The following is a 13,211-nucleotide window of genomic DNA, read 5'->3' on the forward strand; positions in this document are numbered from 1 at the left end:
CCTAAGAATGACGCATGGAAAAAACACATGATCTCAACCCTTTAAACACAAAATCCAATGTTGAGATTTATGAGTATCTTGATAACACAAATCTCGGAGAAACTTATCCCGATGATAAATCTCAATCATTAGATTTTGTATTTAAAAGGGTTGGGATCATGTGTTTTTTTCATGAGTCATTCTTAAGAGTCAAGGGATCCGGACCCTTATTATTATTATTATTATTAAATATAAGTTTAAATTATTATACTTAAATATAAATGGGTTGGAATCCGTTGGCTGCTAAGAATGACTCATAAAAAAACACATGATCCCAATTCTTTAAATATAAAATCCAATGGTTGAGATTTACGAGTATCTTGATAACATAAATCTTGAAATATTTATTCGAAGGATAAATCTCAATCATTGGATTTTGCATTGTCAGGGTGAGGTGTTTCTTCCACGAGTCATTCTTACGAGCCAAGACCCAATATAAATATATATATTGTTAATAAAATAGATTAGTTTAAAACGATTTTAGAGGTTCGAATCGTTGGACACAAACAGACTCGGACGGAGTCAACTCAATATCGAGGGACACTTGGGTTTTTAAGACTATTGTTGCATCGGCAAGGAGTGAAGAAAGAGGTAGAAAGCGAGGGTTTGGTGCTCGAAAAGAGAAGAGAAGATGAGTTCATGGAATTACGTTGTTACGGCTCACAAGCCCACCAGCGCCACACATTCATGCGTCGGGAATTTCACAAGCCCTCAAGAACTCAACCTCATTATAGCGTAATAACAACTCCTTCCCCTTTCTCTATCTCTCTCTCTCAGATTTTTCTCCCTCTAGTATTTTTCAGTTATAATGGTCGCATTTTATTCGTTTGGAAGAGTTCTGAATCACTTTATCAATCTCTTGCATAAATTCCATGAAAAATTTCAAAAAAATATAAACCCTTCTAGGGTTTTGTTTTGGGTTCTTAAAAAATCTAAAAAATTGAGCCTTTTTTTTTTTTGGGGGGGGGGGGGGGGGGGGTTTAAATTTGACGTATATGACATACAAAACAGCTTGTTAGAAACCTTTCCAATATCTCCTGTAGAGCTAACAACACTAGCTTGAACAACTTGAGCAAACCCTAACTTCAGAACATAGCGCCAATCTGATGGATTCCATTAGATATCTTAGAGAAAGAATCCTTCGGCAACACATGATTGGAACCATACTGACAGAGTCATGGTTGTGGGGAAAACCTGAAAAATGGGCAAATTCAGAAAAAAAGGGGAAAAATAAATGATTAATTATGGAAACTAGAAAAAAAATGGATATTTCATATATTAAACAAAGTTGTAAAATTTCATATTATAAAGATGTATTTTTCTTATTCGAGTGGCTAGCCTCAGCCATTAGGTTCCAAGTTGGGTGTCTGCTTAATTCTTATCTGGGCTTGCCCTTAGTTGCCTTGTATAATAGTAGGAGTTTGTGGGACTCAATTGTAGACAAGGTGGCAAAGAGGTTGAGTTGTTGGCTAGTGGAATTTTTGTCTAAAGGGGGTAAGTTGACGCTTTTGAAGAGCACATTTTCTAGTATCCCAATTTGCTACTATCATTGTTCAAGATGACTCGCTCTATGAACAAAAATCTAGAAAAGTTTTTCGTGATTTCCTATGAAACGATAATGATAAGAGAAAATTTTATCTTATTCGTTGGAAGGAGGTTTGCTCTCCCAAGACTAAAGGGGGGTTAGGAGTTCAAAGGTTGGGGATTATGAAAAAAACACTATTGGGTAAGTGAGTGTGGCATTTTGGGGCGTAGTCAAATGCTCTTTGGAGAAAGGTTGTGGCAGCAAAGTTTGGGGAAACAACTTTGATTGGGAGAGTGGATCTAGGAGGGGCTCTCACGGTTGCAGGGCCAAAAGTGACATATCTCCTGTTTGCAGATGATACTCTAGTCTTCTTGGAGGCAGATATGAGTCAAGTGTGTTTCTTAAGGGGCTCCTATGTTGGTTTGAAGTTGTGTCTAGCCTTCTTATTAATTTGAGGAAAAGCAAGATTTATGCTATAGGAGAAGTTCCTGACATTGAGGCTTGGGCTGAATTTATGGGCTGTCAAGTTACTTCTTTGCGTAGCTCTTATTTGGGTCTTCCTTTGGGAGTGCGGTACAGTTCGGTTACTTTGTGGGAGCCTATGGTGGAAGAGTTAGGAAGAGGTTGGGTTCGTGTAAAGGCAATTATCTTTGTAAAGGTGATAAATTAACCCTAATTAGGAGCACTTTGTCTAGCATTCCTACTCATCTCTTGTCTTTATTCTCAATGAAAGATTGAGATGCAACTTGAAAAATTGGTTAGAGATTTTTTATGGAATAATAAATTGGGGAATCGAAAGTCACTCCTTGTGAATTGGAAGTCCATTTGTCAGCCTAGAAAGGTGAGTGGTCTTGGAATTATGAGGTTTTGGCTAGTGAACCAAGCGTTATTGGGCAAGAGGTGTTGGCGTTTTGGTAATGAGAAAGAGGACTTGAGAGGAAGATAGCTGCTGCGAAGTTTGGGGAGGATTTTTTGGGGTGGGAGTGTAAGCCGAGTAGAGTTCTTTAAGTTTGTAGAGATATTTCTAGTTTGGGGCCAGTTATGGAGGATCATATTTGGTATGAGGTGGGGAAAAGAGACCATATTCGCTTTTGGGAGGATTGTTGGTGTAGTGAGACACTAAGACCTCTGCAGAGTTTGTTTCTTGGGTTGTACTCATTATCCTTGAGGAAACGAATGCTTGTTTGTTGCTTTCCTGATTTCAAATGAGAATGGTGTTTCTTGGGATCTCGGTCTCAAAAGAAGATTAAATGCCTGGGAGATTGGAGATGTGGCCGCTCTCATTGACTTTCTTGTTTCCACAGGCCCTTCCGAGGAAAGGACGGGTCATCGGATTTCAAAAGGCAATCATGATGGGCGCTTCTCAGTTAAGTCTTTTTATTTTTTGCTTGAAGGACATCAAGGTCCTTGTTTTCTTGCTTCCTTTATTTAGACTTCTAATGTCCCTACCAAAGTCTTTTTTTTCATCTGGTTGGTGGCCTTGTATAAGCTTCCTACGATTGATCTCCTAAGACGTAAGGGTCTTGTTTTGATGGATTATTGTTGTTTGTGGAAAGCGAGTGGGGAGTTTGTTGATCATCTTCTCATTCATTGTGAGGTGGCTTATAGTGTGGTCTTATTTTATTTCTTTGTTTAAGGTCTCTTGGTGTCAGCCCCACTCGGTTGTTTCTCTCTTTTTTGGTTCGAAGTCCACCTCTTTTTCTGGTAGGTTGAAGATTCTTGCACTTTGCAATTTGTTGGGGCTTGTGGAAAGAAAGGAACGAGCACACATTTGACGAGAAAGAAAGTTCTATGTAGGGATTAATTTTTAACATTACTGGCTTGTTGTTCTTTTGGTGTAAGCAGTATAATGTTTTTAGAGGGTTCTTCTTTGAAGATTTTCTATTTAGGTGAGATATTCCTAGTAGTGAGAGTTTGTAGGTTGTATGTTTTCTATGAGGACTTCTTGTCCTCTTATCAATAAAATTTTCACTTTTAAAGAAAAAAAAAGGTAGGGATACTTCGGGTTTTTCCTTTTTTTTTTCCCCGGTCTAAACCTCGTTTCACCATTGGGGGGATAGGGGGAGGGGTTTGTCTTTGGGAAGATCTATGGTGAAGGGAGGTGACTTTAAAAGAGAGATTCCCCCTTTTATTCGATCTTTCCTTGAAGAAAGGCTCCCTTATCTCAGATCTTTTGGTAACCTCACATGGGACTTTGGGGTGGGATTTTGGTTTTAGAAGGGCCTTCAATGACTGGGAGTTGGAGGATTTGGCCACCTTGCTTAGTCTGGTGGAGGATTCCACGTGGTTAATTGGGTTGGTTGATACTTGGGTTTGGAGAGTTTCTAAAGATGGGCAGTTCTCGGTGAAATCTTTATATAGATCTTTTCAACATCAGGAGGAGGAGGGTGGGAGATTGTTTCCAACAATTGCTATTTGGGGTCCTAGGAGGTCGTCTAAAATCACCTTCTTTGTTTGCATTGCTATGCAGGACAATATTCTCACTCTGTATGGGCACATTCGAAGGGGTTTTTGCACACCAAATTTTTTGCTTCATGTGCAAAAGTGATGGAGCGTCGGTAAGACACTTGTTGATGCATTTTTCGTTTGTTCGAGATATTTTTATATACTTCCTTGGTCTCTTCGGTTAAAGGTCTATTCAAATCTTGCCCGTGCTTGGGATATGCGTTCTCGATGGCAAAATGCATACTTTGGACCTTACCGCTTTCGCAATTTGTTGGAGTGTTTGGAAAGAAAGGAACCGCGGTCTTTGAAGGAAAGGAAGACTCCTTTGAGAGTATCATTGTGTCAATTGAAGGCCTTCTCTTCCTTTGTTGCAAAGTCTTCGAAGAGTTCAAAGGTGTTTTCTTTGAGGACTTATGGGGAGATGGGACTGGGTTTGTAGACTGCACTGATTGTAGTTTGGCTTTTGTTTTGTATCTCCTCGTTAGTCATCTCGACCACTTTTTAATGAAATTTGCTTTTACCTATAAAAGAAAATAATACTAAACAAAATTTCATATAAACATAATTGAAATATAGTTTTGAAATTTTGTGAATAAGTTCGGATTAATTCTCTGATTGAGAAAGTTGCGAATTAATTATGACTTCTTCAAAAAATCTGTGATTTTTGTCGCTACAATTTTTTCCATAATTGGGGATAACGCTTGTGGTTTCCCAGCCGTAGATTCATGAAACTATTCGTTAGTTTTCATGTTGGAGAAACAAACGAAGAGACAGCTTTGTAATTCGAGATCATGACCATTAAACCCTTATCTCAAAATTTTGGGGTCGATTAAACTAATTATGTTTCTCCATTGTATCTTGTCTGAAGCCATGCTTTTTGTTATTGCAAGTGCGTTCATATATGAGATGAGTTATCAAATCAACTCTTGTTTCTTTTGCTTTGCCATATGTTTTGTTTGCTATGCCATAACATTCATGCATCACGGGCATGCCTTTGTTGCCAAAATTTTCAACATCTCTCAATATCATATCGACGCTTTGAAAACAAGAAGGTCAAAGTAGTGTTTGAATCTTCGTAGATCTAATGTTATATGCAGGAATGTTGCATCACTGGTACACTACTATCAAAAGGATCCAATAGGGAAGCTGTAAGATATTGTAAATTTAATCCTGTTGAAGCTAAACATTATTAGCTCAAACTTGAAAGATAACTGTTCATTGACTTTTAGGTTTAGCAAGGGAAGCAATTCTGCAGAATCATGGTTTGCCATAGTGCCATAAAGATGTCAATATTTTGGTACAATGTCAGTGCTGATGATTCTTTTTTGGGACTACATGTTCTTCTCTGTCTTGGTTATATTATGAATAAAATCCACATTCCCATCCCCTATAGCTCACGCCTCAAAGCAACAAACTGTTGAAACTAACCAATCTCCTCATGATCATCAATTTTGTGGAGCTCTTGTGTCACAATTCTTTTTTACTAAATCGAAATTGAAAAAGTCTTCTCTAAGAAAAAACAATGGGTGCCATGGTGTTTCTTCTCCTAGTGGATAAATAACCTAAATCTTGCTTGTTTGCAACCCTTCGAGAAGATTTTTGCACACCTAAAATCTAATTCAATGATGGATGTGGTGGTCAAACAACCACCAAGCTCCTCCCTCCCCAATATGGGGAGGTGGTTCTACAATTTGCTAGATTGCTTTTGCAAGTTGTATATGATGAGCCTTTCATGTTTTGGGTGTGTTTGTGTATGTTTCTATACATATGGGTTCTACATCTGTTTGTTTCTTAGAATAATTTGATCTAGACTCTTTAGTGATTTTTGTTAATGTTGCTATTTTTTTTATCAGAAAATGCACTCGTATCGAGATTCATTTGCTTACCCCTCAAGGTTTACAGGTACTTTTAAGTGTTTATTTCAATTTGTCTTGAGAGGCTTTGGAAATACTGTTTTCATTTATTTGCTCTCTTTCCCTATTTTTATATTTGTTTGTTTTTGAAATAGTTGGAACTGCTAATGATCTTGACATCGTTTCTTTTTTCACGCTTTTCCTTATGGATATCGAGTTCATTTGTGTCATTGGATTTGGTTTAATTGATTAGATCTTTTTATTGGTGTGAAGTTTAGCAACTTCTGAATGCGTGTCCTTTTAAAAGTTTGAATTGAGAGGGGGCTTTTCTTACTTTAGGGCAACTTTAGAAGTTCTGTTTTCCCTTGCATTTTCTAGTTGATAGTTTGAATGGAACTTGCATTGAAGTTTGATGGTTGAGAAATCTGTATGGTTCTGACCATTGATTAGATGGACAAGAGAAGCATTTCTTTTATTTGTTGTTTTTCCTTGTTTATGTTTATATAGGTACATGTAGTCAACCGTTGTAGTTCAAAATGACTAATCAAACTAAGTATTTATGATGACCCATTGCAATTCACCATGTTTGCTTGCTAGTGTGTGTCAAACAACCTCTCTTGTGCACATGCTTAGTATTAACACAACAATGTTGTATCTTGCGTTTTATGATTCTTTTCTGAGGCTAATATTGAGAAAACTGATATAAGAAAACAGGAGTTCAATTGTAACAGGTTTGAACGATTATCTTGGGCTTTTAATGGATTTGGTCATAGATTTTAGGCTTATATAGCTTAGAAATTAAAGATTTGGTCTAGGGTGTAAGGTGGGATGATAAATTAGGCTAGAAGAGAAAGAAAGGGCGTGCCTGCCAGCCCGCCAGCTCGCCAGCCCTTCCGTTGGGAAAAAAAAACTCTTGTCATGTAGCCAGTGAGGGGGGGACCGTGTCTCAAGCCAATGAGGTAAAATTACGTGCTTTGGACTGTGTTTAATCCTAGAGGGGGGAGGGGGGGATAGGATAAATAAAAAATTCCTTCAATTCTCAAATTTTCTCCTAGGTGTTAAGTTTGACTATTTGATAACCAAGGTCCATTCACCACAACTCAATAGTTATATTGTCTTTTGTTTGCAATTAATTTGATTTTCACTTAGAATTTAAACATTTATAGGATGTCATACATAACATAATATTCATTCATAGCAATGATGACATACATTCATTTAAGTGTAAATTGATAGAGGCATTAACACAAACACGAGACACACAATTTATAATGGTTCGACAGCGTGCCTAAATCCACTCCTAAGGTCACCTTCACAAAGGTCTTGGTGTTCACTAATCAATGCATGGAATTTTTCCCTAGGCTAAATCCTGTAACCTTCTTGTTCCAGAAAGGCAACACCTCATTCTAACTATAAGTTTATTCTTAGGAAACTTAAAACCTTGTCACTTGTCAAGAGTCCTATACTCAAGCAAGTGCTTGGTTTTTGACAAGGAAAAACCAAGCAATTCTTTTTGAAGGTTTTCAAATTAAAAACAAAATGCAAAGACTTACTCAATACATAAGATTTGTCAATCAAGATCTTGAGTTCTTCGGGTCTTTGAGCTTCACTTCTTTCGTCAACTTGTGCTCCTTGCTTTGAGTGATGTACCAATGTGTGCAAGGTGATGGACGGATGAGTGAATACGAATTAACGATTCAATCGATGAATCTTCCAATCAAGCTCTCGAGTTCTTCAAGTCCTTGTTTTCACTCCTTCCATCTTCTCTTGTTGCTCCTTGCTCATTGAGTCTATCAATGTGTTTGCAAGGAAAGGTTCGATCATGGGAGTAGGATCAAACAAGGACTAGCTAGGGTTGAAGGTGGGTTCAACTAAGCTAAGGCTCTTCTTTGGGTAGAGAGTTCTCTCAAGTTAGTATGAGGGGAGAGAAAAACTTTTCTAGGGTTTTATCTATTCACAAATGAGCCAAGAGGCTGACTTATTAAGGGATTTGTGAGCTAACAGATACCTACCAGGGGCGTTGTGACATTATCGGGGCCCTTGGTAGCTCCAACCATCATATTTTTTGAATTTCGGACTGAAGGAGTTGCCCTATCGGTGCCCATGGTAGAAGTAGGGTGTTTGCTACCGGTAGCGCCGCGACATGTCACGGGACCCTTGGTAGAATTACCAAAATGCCTTTTGGGCATATTTTGCTCCTGGGAGGTCCGGTGAACAAACGGTTTGGCTAATTTGTAGATCTTACCAATATGAGTTACCCAAACTATCATCAAGACGTCTAGCGAGTCTAGTTGCTGCCAATGAGTGCTTTTGGTGCTCCCGTGAAGCCATTTTTGGCTCTCGGAGGGTTTGGTGATTAAATGGGTCGGGGATCTTGATGTTCTTACTATTAGTTGACCTACTTATCCCCAAGGTGTTGGGGAATGGTCTAGGTGGTCTCATCACCTTTTAGGCTTTTTGCACACACATTTGGAACATTTTGTTGAGGTGTTTTGAGGTTGAGTGGATTTACCGGAGTCTTTACGCGTCTTCAAGTGCAAACCGGTCCAACACACAACACAATCTCGGGATTGACAAAATATGGAATTAACATGAGGGCTCGACAGATTTGCCGGAGGGCGATTTTGTGAGCCATATGGTAACTCCAACGGAGGAGGGTAATGTGGGGGCCATTGGAATAATCAAAAACGTTGCTTCAGGCAGTTGGGGTGACAAGCTTCCACTCCACCACTTCACTCGCTTCCAGAGCTTTAGTGATTGTAGCAATCTTTCGGGTGGCGGCTTGGATGAGAAGAATTTTAGAAGAGAAAAATTCAAGTCTCATAATGAGAGCTTGGTAAATATTTATAACCCATAATAGGGGAATGGACATAAATGCCCTTACACAGAAAGAATAATAGAAATAAATACATATAGACCAAATTAGAACTATCTATCATAATATTTCCAATACTCCCCCTCAAGCTGGGGCAAATATATCAACTAGGCCCAGTTTGGCGAGATGAGAGTTTGTGATAGAAGGTCCAACAGACTTTGTAAGCATATCTACTAGTTGATCTGAAGAAGAAACAAAGATTGTCACCAGATCTAACTTTCTCCATGAGAAAGTGAACATCAACCTCGATGTGCTTAGTCCTTTCGTGAAGGACTGAGTCAGATGCAAGCATGATTGCAGATTTGTTGTCACAGAACAGCGAGGAGTAACCAACAGTAGGAAATCCCAACTCTGTTAGTAAAGATCTAAGCCAAAGAAGCTCACATGTGACAAGGGCCATAGCACGATACTCAGCTTCAACAGAGGAACGAGAAATCACACTGTTTTTTACTTTTCCACGAGATAAGATTACCACCATAGAAAATACAGAAACCAGATGTAGATCTCCTATCTATAAGAGAACCCGCATAATCAGCATAAGTGAAACATGACAGATGTGGCTGAGCAGTAGATGAATAAAATAAGCCTAGAATAGGATGAGACTTCAAGTAGCGAAGGATACGATACACGACATCAAGATGAAAGGTGCGCGGAGCATGCATAAACTGACTGACTACACTAACTGCGAAAGTCAAATCTGGTCTACAAGTCAGATAAATCAAATGGCCTACAAGTCTCTGGTAAGATGAAGGATCAGATAAAAGTTCCCCAGATTCAACGTGAAGACGGTGATTCTAATCCATTGGGGACGATGCAGGACAACAACCAAGCATACTAGTGTCCTGAAGAAGATTCGATGTGTATTTTCGTTGAGATAACGAAATACCATGACGTGAGCGAGCTGTCTCTAACCCCAAAAAGTACTTGAGGGGACCTAAGTCCTTAACCTCAAAAACACTACCCAACTGCCTCTTAACCCTGTCAATCCATTGTGCATCATCTCCAGTTACTATAATGTCATCCACATAAACCAAGACAATGGTACTGCAGTCATCTACTCCTCGTCGAGTAAAACAAGTATGGTCAGAGTGGCATCTGGAAAACCCCATAGATAAAATTAGTTCAGAGAAATGCTGGAACTAGGCTCGCGGAGATTGTTTTAGGCTAAACAGAGATTTAAGAAGGCGACATACTTTCCTAAAATACTCCCCTTAAAAACGAAATCCCGGAGAGGGATCCATATAAATGACCTCTGTCAGATCACCATTGAGAAAGACATTCTTCACATTAAGCTGGTGAAGAGACCAGGAATGACAGGCTGCTAAAGAGATAAGTAAACGAATAGTTGACAGTTTGGCTACAGGGGCAAATGTGGCTCCAAAGTCTTTTCCCGGAGTCTGCGTAAATCCCTTAGCGACTAATCGAGCCTTGTAGCAATCAATAGTACCATCTGCAAGGTATTTAACTGTGAAAACCCATTTACAACCAACAATCCGCTCCCCAGAAGGAAGAGAAACAAGATCCCATTTGTGGATCTTCTGCAATGCATCCATCTCAGTAGTCATTCCTTTAGTTCACATTGGATCACGTAAAGCCTCAGATACAAACCGAGGTACCCGAATAGAGTTTGTGGTGGCAAGGTAGGCTCGATAGGAAGGAGAAAGACCCTGATAAGAAACAAACTCGGTGATAAGGTGATTAGTAACACACCTTCACTTACCTTTGCGAAGTGCAATAGGTAAGTGAGAGTCAAAAATAGAAGGACTAGGTGTAAACGTAGAAGGCGACATACCTGACTGAGTACAAGGAGGAGGTTGGCAAAGTTTGAGAGGGGGGGCGACGAGAGTAAACTTGCAATGGCGACGGCGAAGATGAAGATGAAGTTGAAGATGGAGAGAAAACTGGAGATGGTAGCACTATTGGAGAAGAATCTTGCAAAGGAGAAGAGTCCTGCAAAGAAGATGAAGTACGAAAATATGGAACATTTTCAAAAAATGTGACATCCAGGGAATGAATAATACGATGAGAGAGGGGATCATAACATTGATACTCCTTTGACATAAAAGAGTAACCCAAGAAGACACAACGGATAACTTTGTCATCTAGTTTGGTGCGATGAGTTCTATCCTGAATAAAGCAAGTACACCCAAAAACTCTAGGTGTAATAGGGAAGAGAGTGCTATCAGGTCGAAGAATGTGAAGAGGCACATGTCCCCCTAAAGTGCGGTTCGGAACACGATTCAGGAGGAAAGCAGCAGTAAGAACTGTCATATTCCAATAGGACTTGGGAACATGCATCCCTCGTAGAAGGTAACGTACGATGTTCATGAGGTGGTGAATTTTACGTTCCGCCATCCCGTTTTGCTCAGGAGTGTATGAGCAGGTTAACTGATGAAGCATACCACGCTCATAAAGATGGGAACGAATTCCATCAAAAATATATTTCCCACCATTATCTGTTCTAAGAGATTTGACTGTAATGTTGTATTGAGTTTGAATCATTTTAAGGAAATTAATAAAAAATAGGTAGTACCTCAGAACGAGAACGCATTAAATAAACAAAGTACAACGAGAATAGTCATCAATAAATGTAACATAATATCTATGACCATTAAATGCAGTAACAGGGGAAGGCCCCCACGCATCAGAATGAATCAAATAAAAAATAACATTAACTCTATGCATATGAGGAATATAAGAGGTACGTGTGTGTTTAGAAAGTTCACACACAGAGCACTGAAATTTGTGTCCACTACAAGATTGTTTTAAAGTAGGAAATAATGAATTTAAGTACTGAAAATTAGCATGTCCTAAGCGAGCATGCCATAAGTCTAAAGTGTGAGAAGAGAAAATATGATTTCCAGTGAGTGACGGAAGCGGGTGCAACAGCAGATGGAGCTTCAAACAGGTATAACCCATCCCTCTCATATCCCTTGCCAAAAATCCTTCTCGAAGTCAGGTCTTGAAAGACACAGTGAGTAGGAAAAAAAGTTACAGAACAATTAAACGATTTTGTAATACTACTTACAGACATAAGGTTAAGAGATAAATGTGGAACATGGAGAACAAAATCAAAAGGAAAACCAGGGGACAAAGATATGGTACCCCTACTGTGAACCGGGGCAGGAGACCCATCAGCAAAGCGAACCTCCTTACGAGTAGTAGGAAAATTAGAAGAAATAAAATGATTGGACTCACCGGTCATGTGATCAGAGGCACCAGAATCAATGACCCAGGTCAGAGGAGCAGAGCCAGACTGAGTGGCATGAAAAGCAGAAGAGGTACGTGGAGGAGTGGTAACAGATGCAACTGTCGAGGATGAGGGAGTCTGAGCCTGGAGCTGATCCCGTACAATAGCTTTAATCTGTGTCTGAAGATGTTGCAAATCAATAGTACCAAGGGAAGCATGATCAACAGAGGTAGATTCCACAACAGCAGCAAGGGGTTGTCCCCCAGAAGATCTCAACAGGTGGGGATAGAGCTGAAAGTAGCGAGCCTTCTCATGGCCAATCTTCCCACAATGACTACATGTAAGACCACTTCCTTTACCACGCCCACAGCTCTCACGGCTTTGATTCCCGGATCCTTGAGTACGGGAATTAACAACACCCGAATTAACTGCAGAGCCATCTGATCTGCCTCTGAAGCAGAGATAGTGACAGAAGACGATGTCTGAGAGGGAATGACACGACGACGATGCTCATCGCTATCAATAATCGCAAATGTCTCAAATAATGACGATAGAGGAGTGGTATTAAGGATTTGGGTCCGCAGTGCCTAAAACTCAAGGTGTAAACCCATGAGGAACTGGTATGTCTGATGCCGAGCAATCCTCTTGACCACATACCCGGTTGCCTCTGCAGATGACTCAGCCATAGACTCATAGTGTGAGAGCTCCTCCCAACGGGATTGAAGAAATCCAAAATAATCTGCAACACTCTGATTTCCTTGGGTCATTCCGAGCATGTGCATATGTCTGAGTGAGAGTTGACCACAAAGAAGAGAGTCTTATGATACATAAACATAGTGTAGATGCGTTGCTCCATGAAATTGAATAACCAGCCAAGAATAGTGCAATTATCGATTTCCCATTGTTCAAATTTGGGATCAGTGGGGGGTGGCTTAGGAATACTGCCTAACAACTAACCAGATTTTCCAACTACCCAAATAAAGTCGTATAGACCGGGACCAACTCTGAAAGTTACGACCATCTAATGGGGCATTGGTGATACGTTAGACAGAAAAATTACACCCAAAGGTGATGGTAGAGTCCTTAGTCGCGTGAGTTGATGTCATTGTACAATTAGTACTGTATTTGGATTGAAGGGAGTTCTCCTGTATTAATACTGTTTAAGGCCAAAAAGTCCTACTGATTGCTGTCGGTAACACTAGAAATAGTCTCTACTGCTGTCGTGAGGTTGAACTAACCAAAGAACCAAAAGTAATTGTTGTTACAGGGCTTTGCACAGTCTGA

General features: G+C 39.7%; 1 protein-coding gene across 1 annotated transcript in view; it reads left to right on the forward strand.

The window, feature by feature from the left end:
* The first annotated feature begins 612 nt into the window (after window positions 1-612).
* Window positions 613-13,211, forward strand: part of LOC147388044 (DNA damage-binding protein 1) — an 80,722-nt gene continuing 68,123 nt past the window's right edge. Inside the window, exons 1-2 of the mRNA XM_086420896.1 lie at window positions 613-774; window positions 5,863-5,911. Coding sequence (XP_086277022.1) covers window positions 671-774; window positions 5,863-5,911 — 153 coding nt within the window. The 5' untranslated portion in view covers window positions 613-670. The remainder of the gene's footprint in view (window positions 775-5,862; window positions 5,912-13,211) is intronic.

This window comes from Akebia trifoliata, chromosome 13, assembly GCF_017979445.1.
Source record: "Akebia trifoliata isolate Shusen 1 chromosome 13, ASM1797944v1, whole genome shotgun sequence".
Classification (NCBI taxonomy): Eukaryota; Viridiplantae; Streptophyta; class Magnoliopsida; order Ranunculales; family Lardizabalaceae; genus Akebia; species Akebia trifoliata.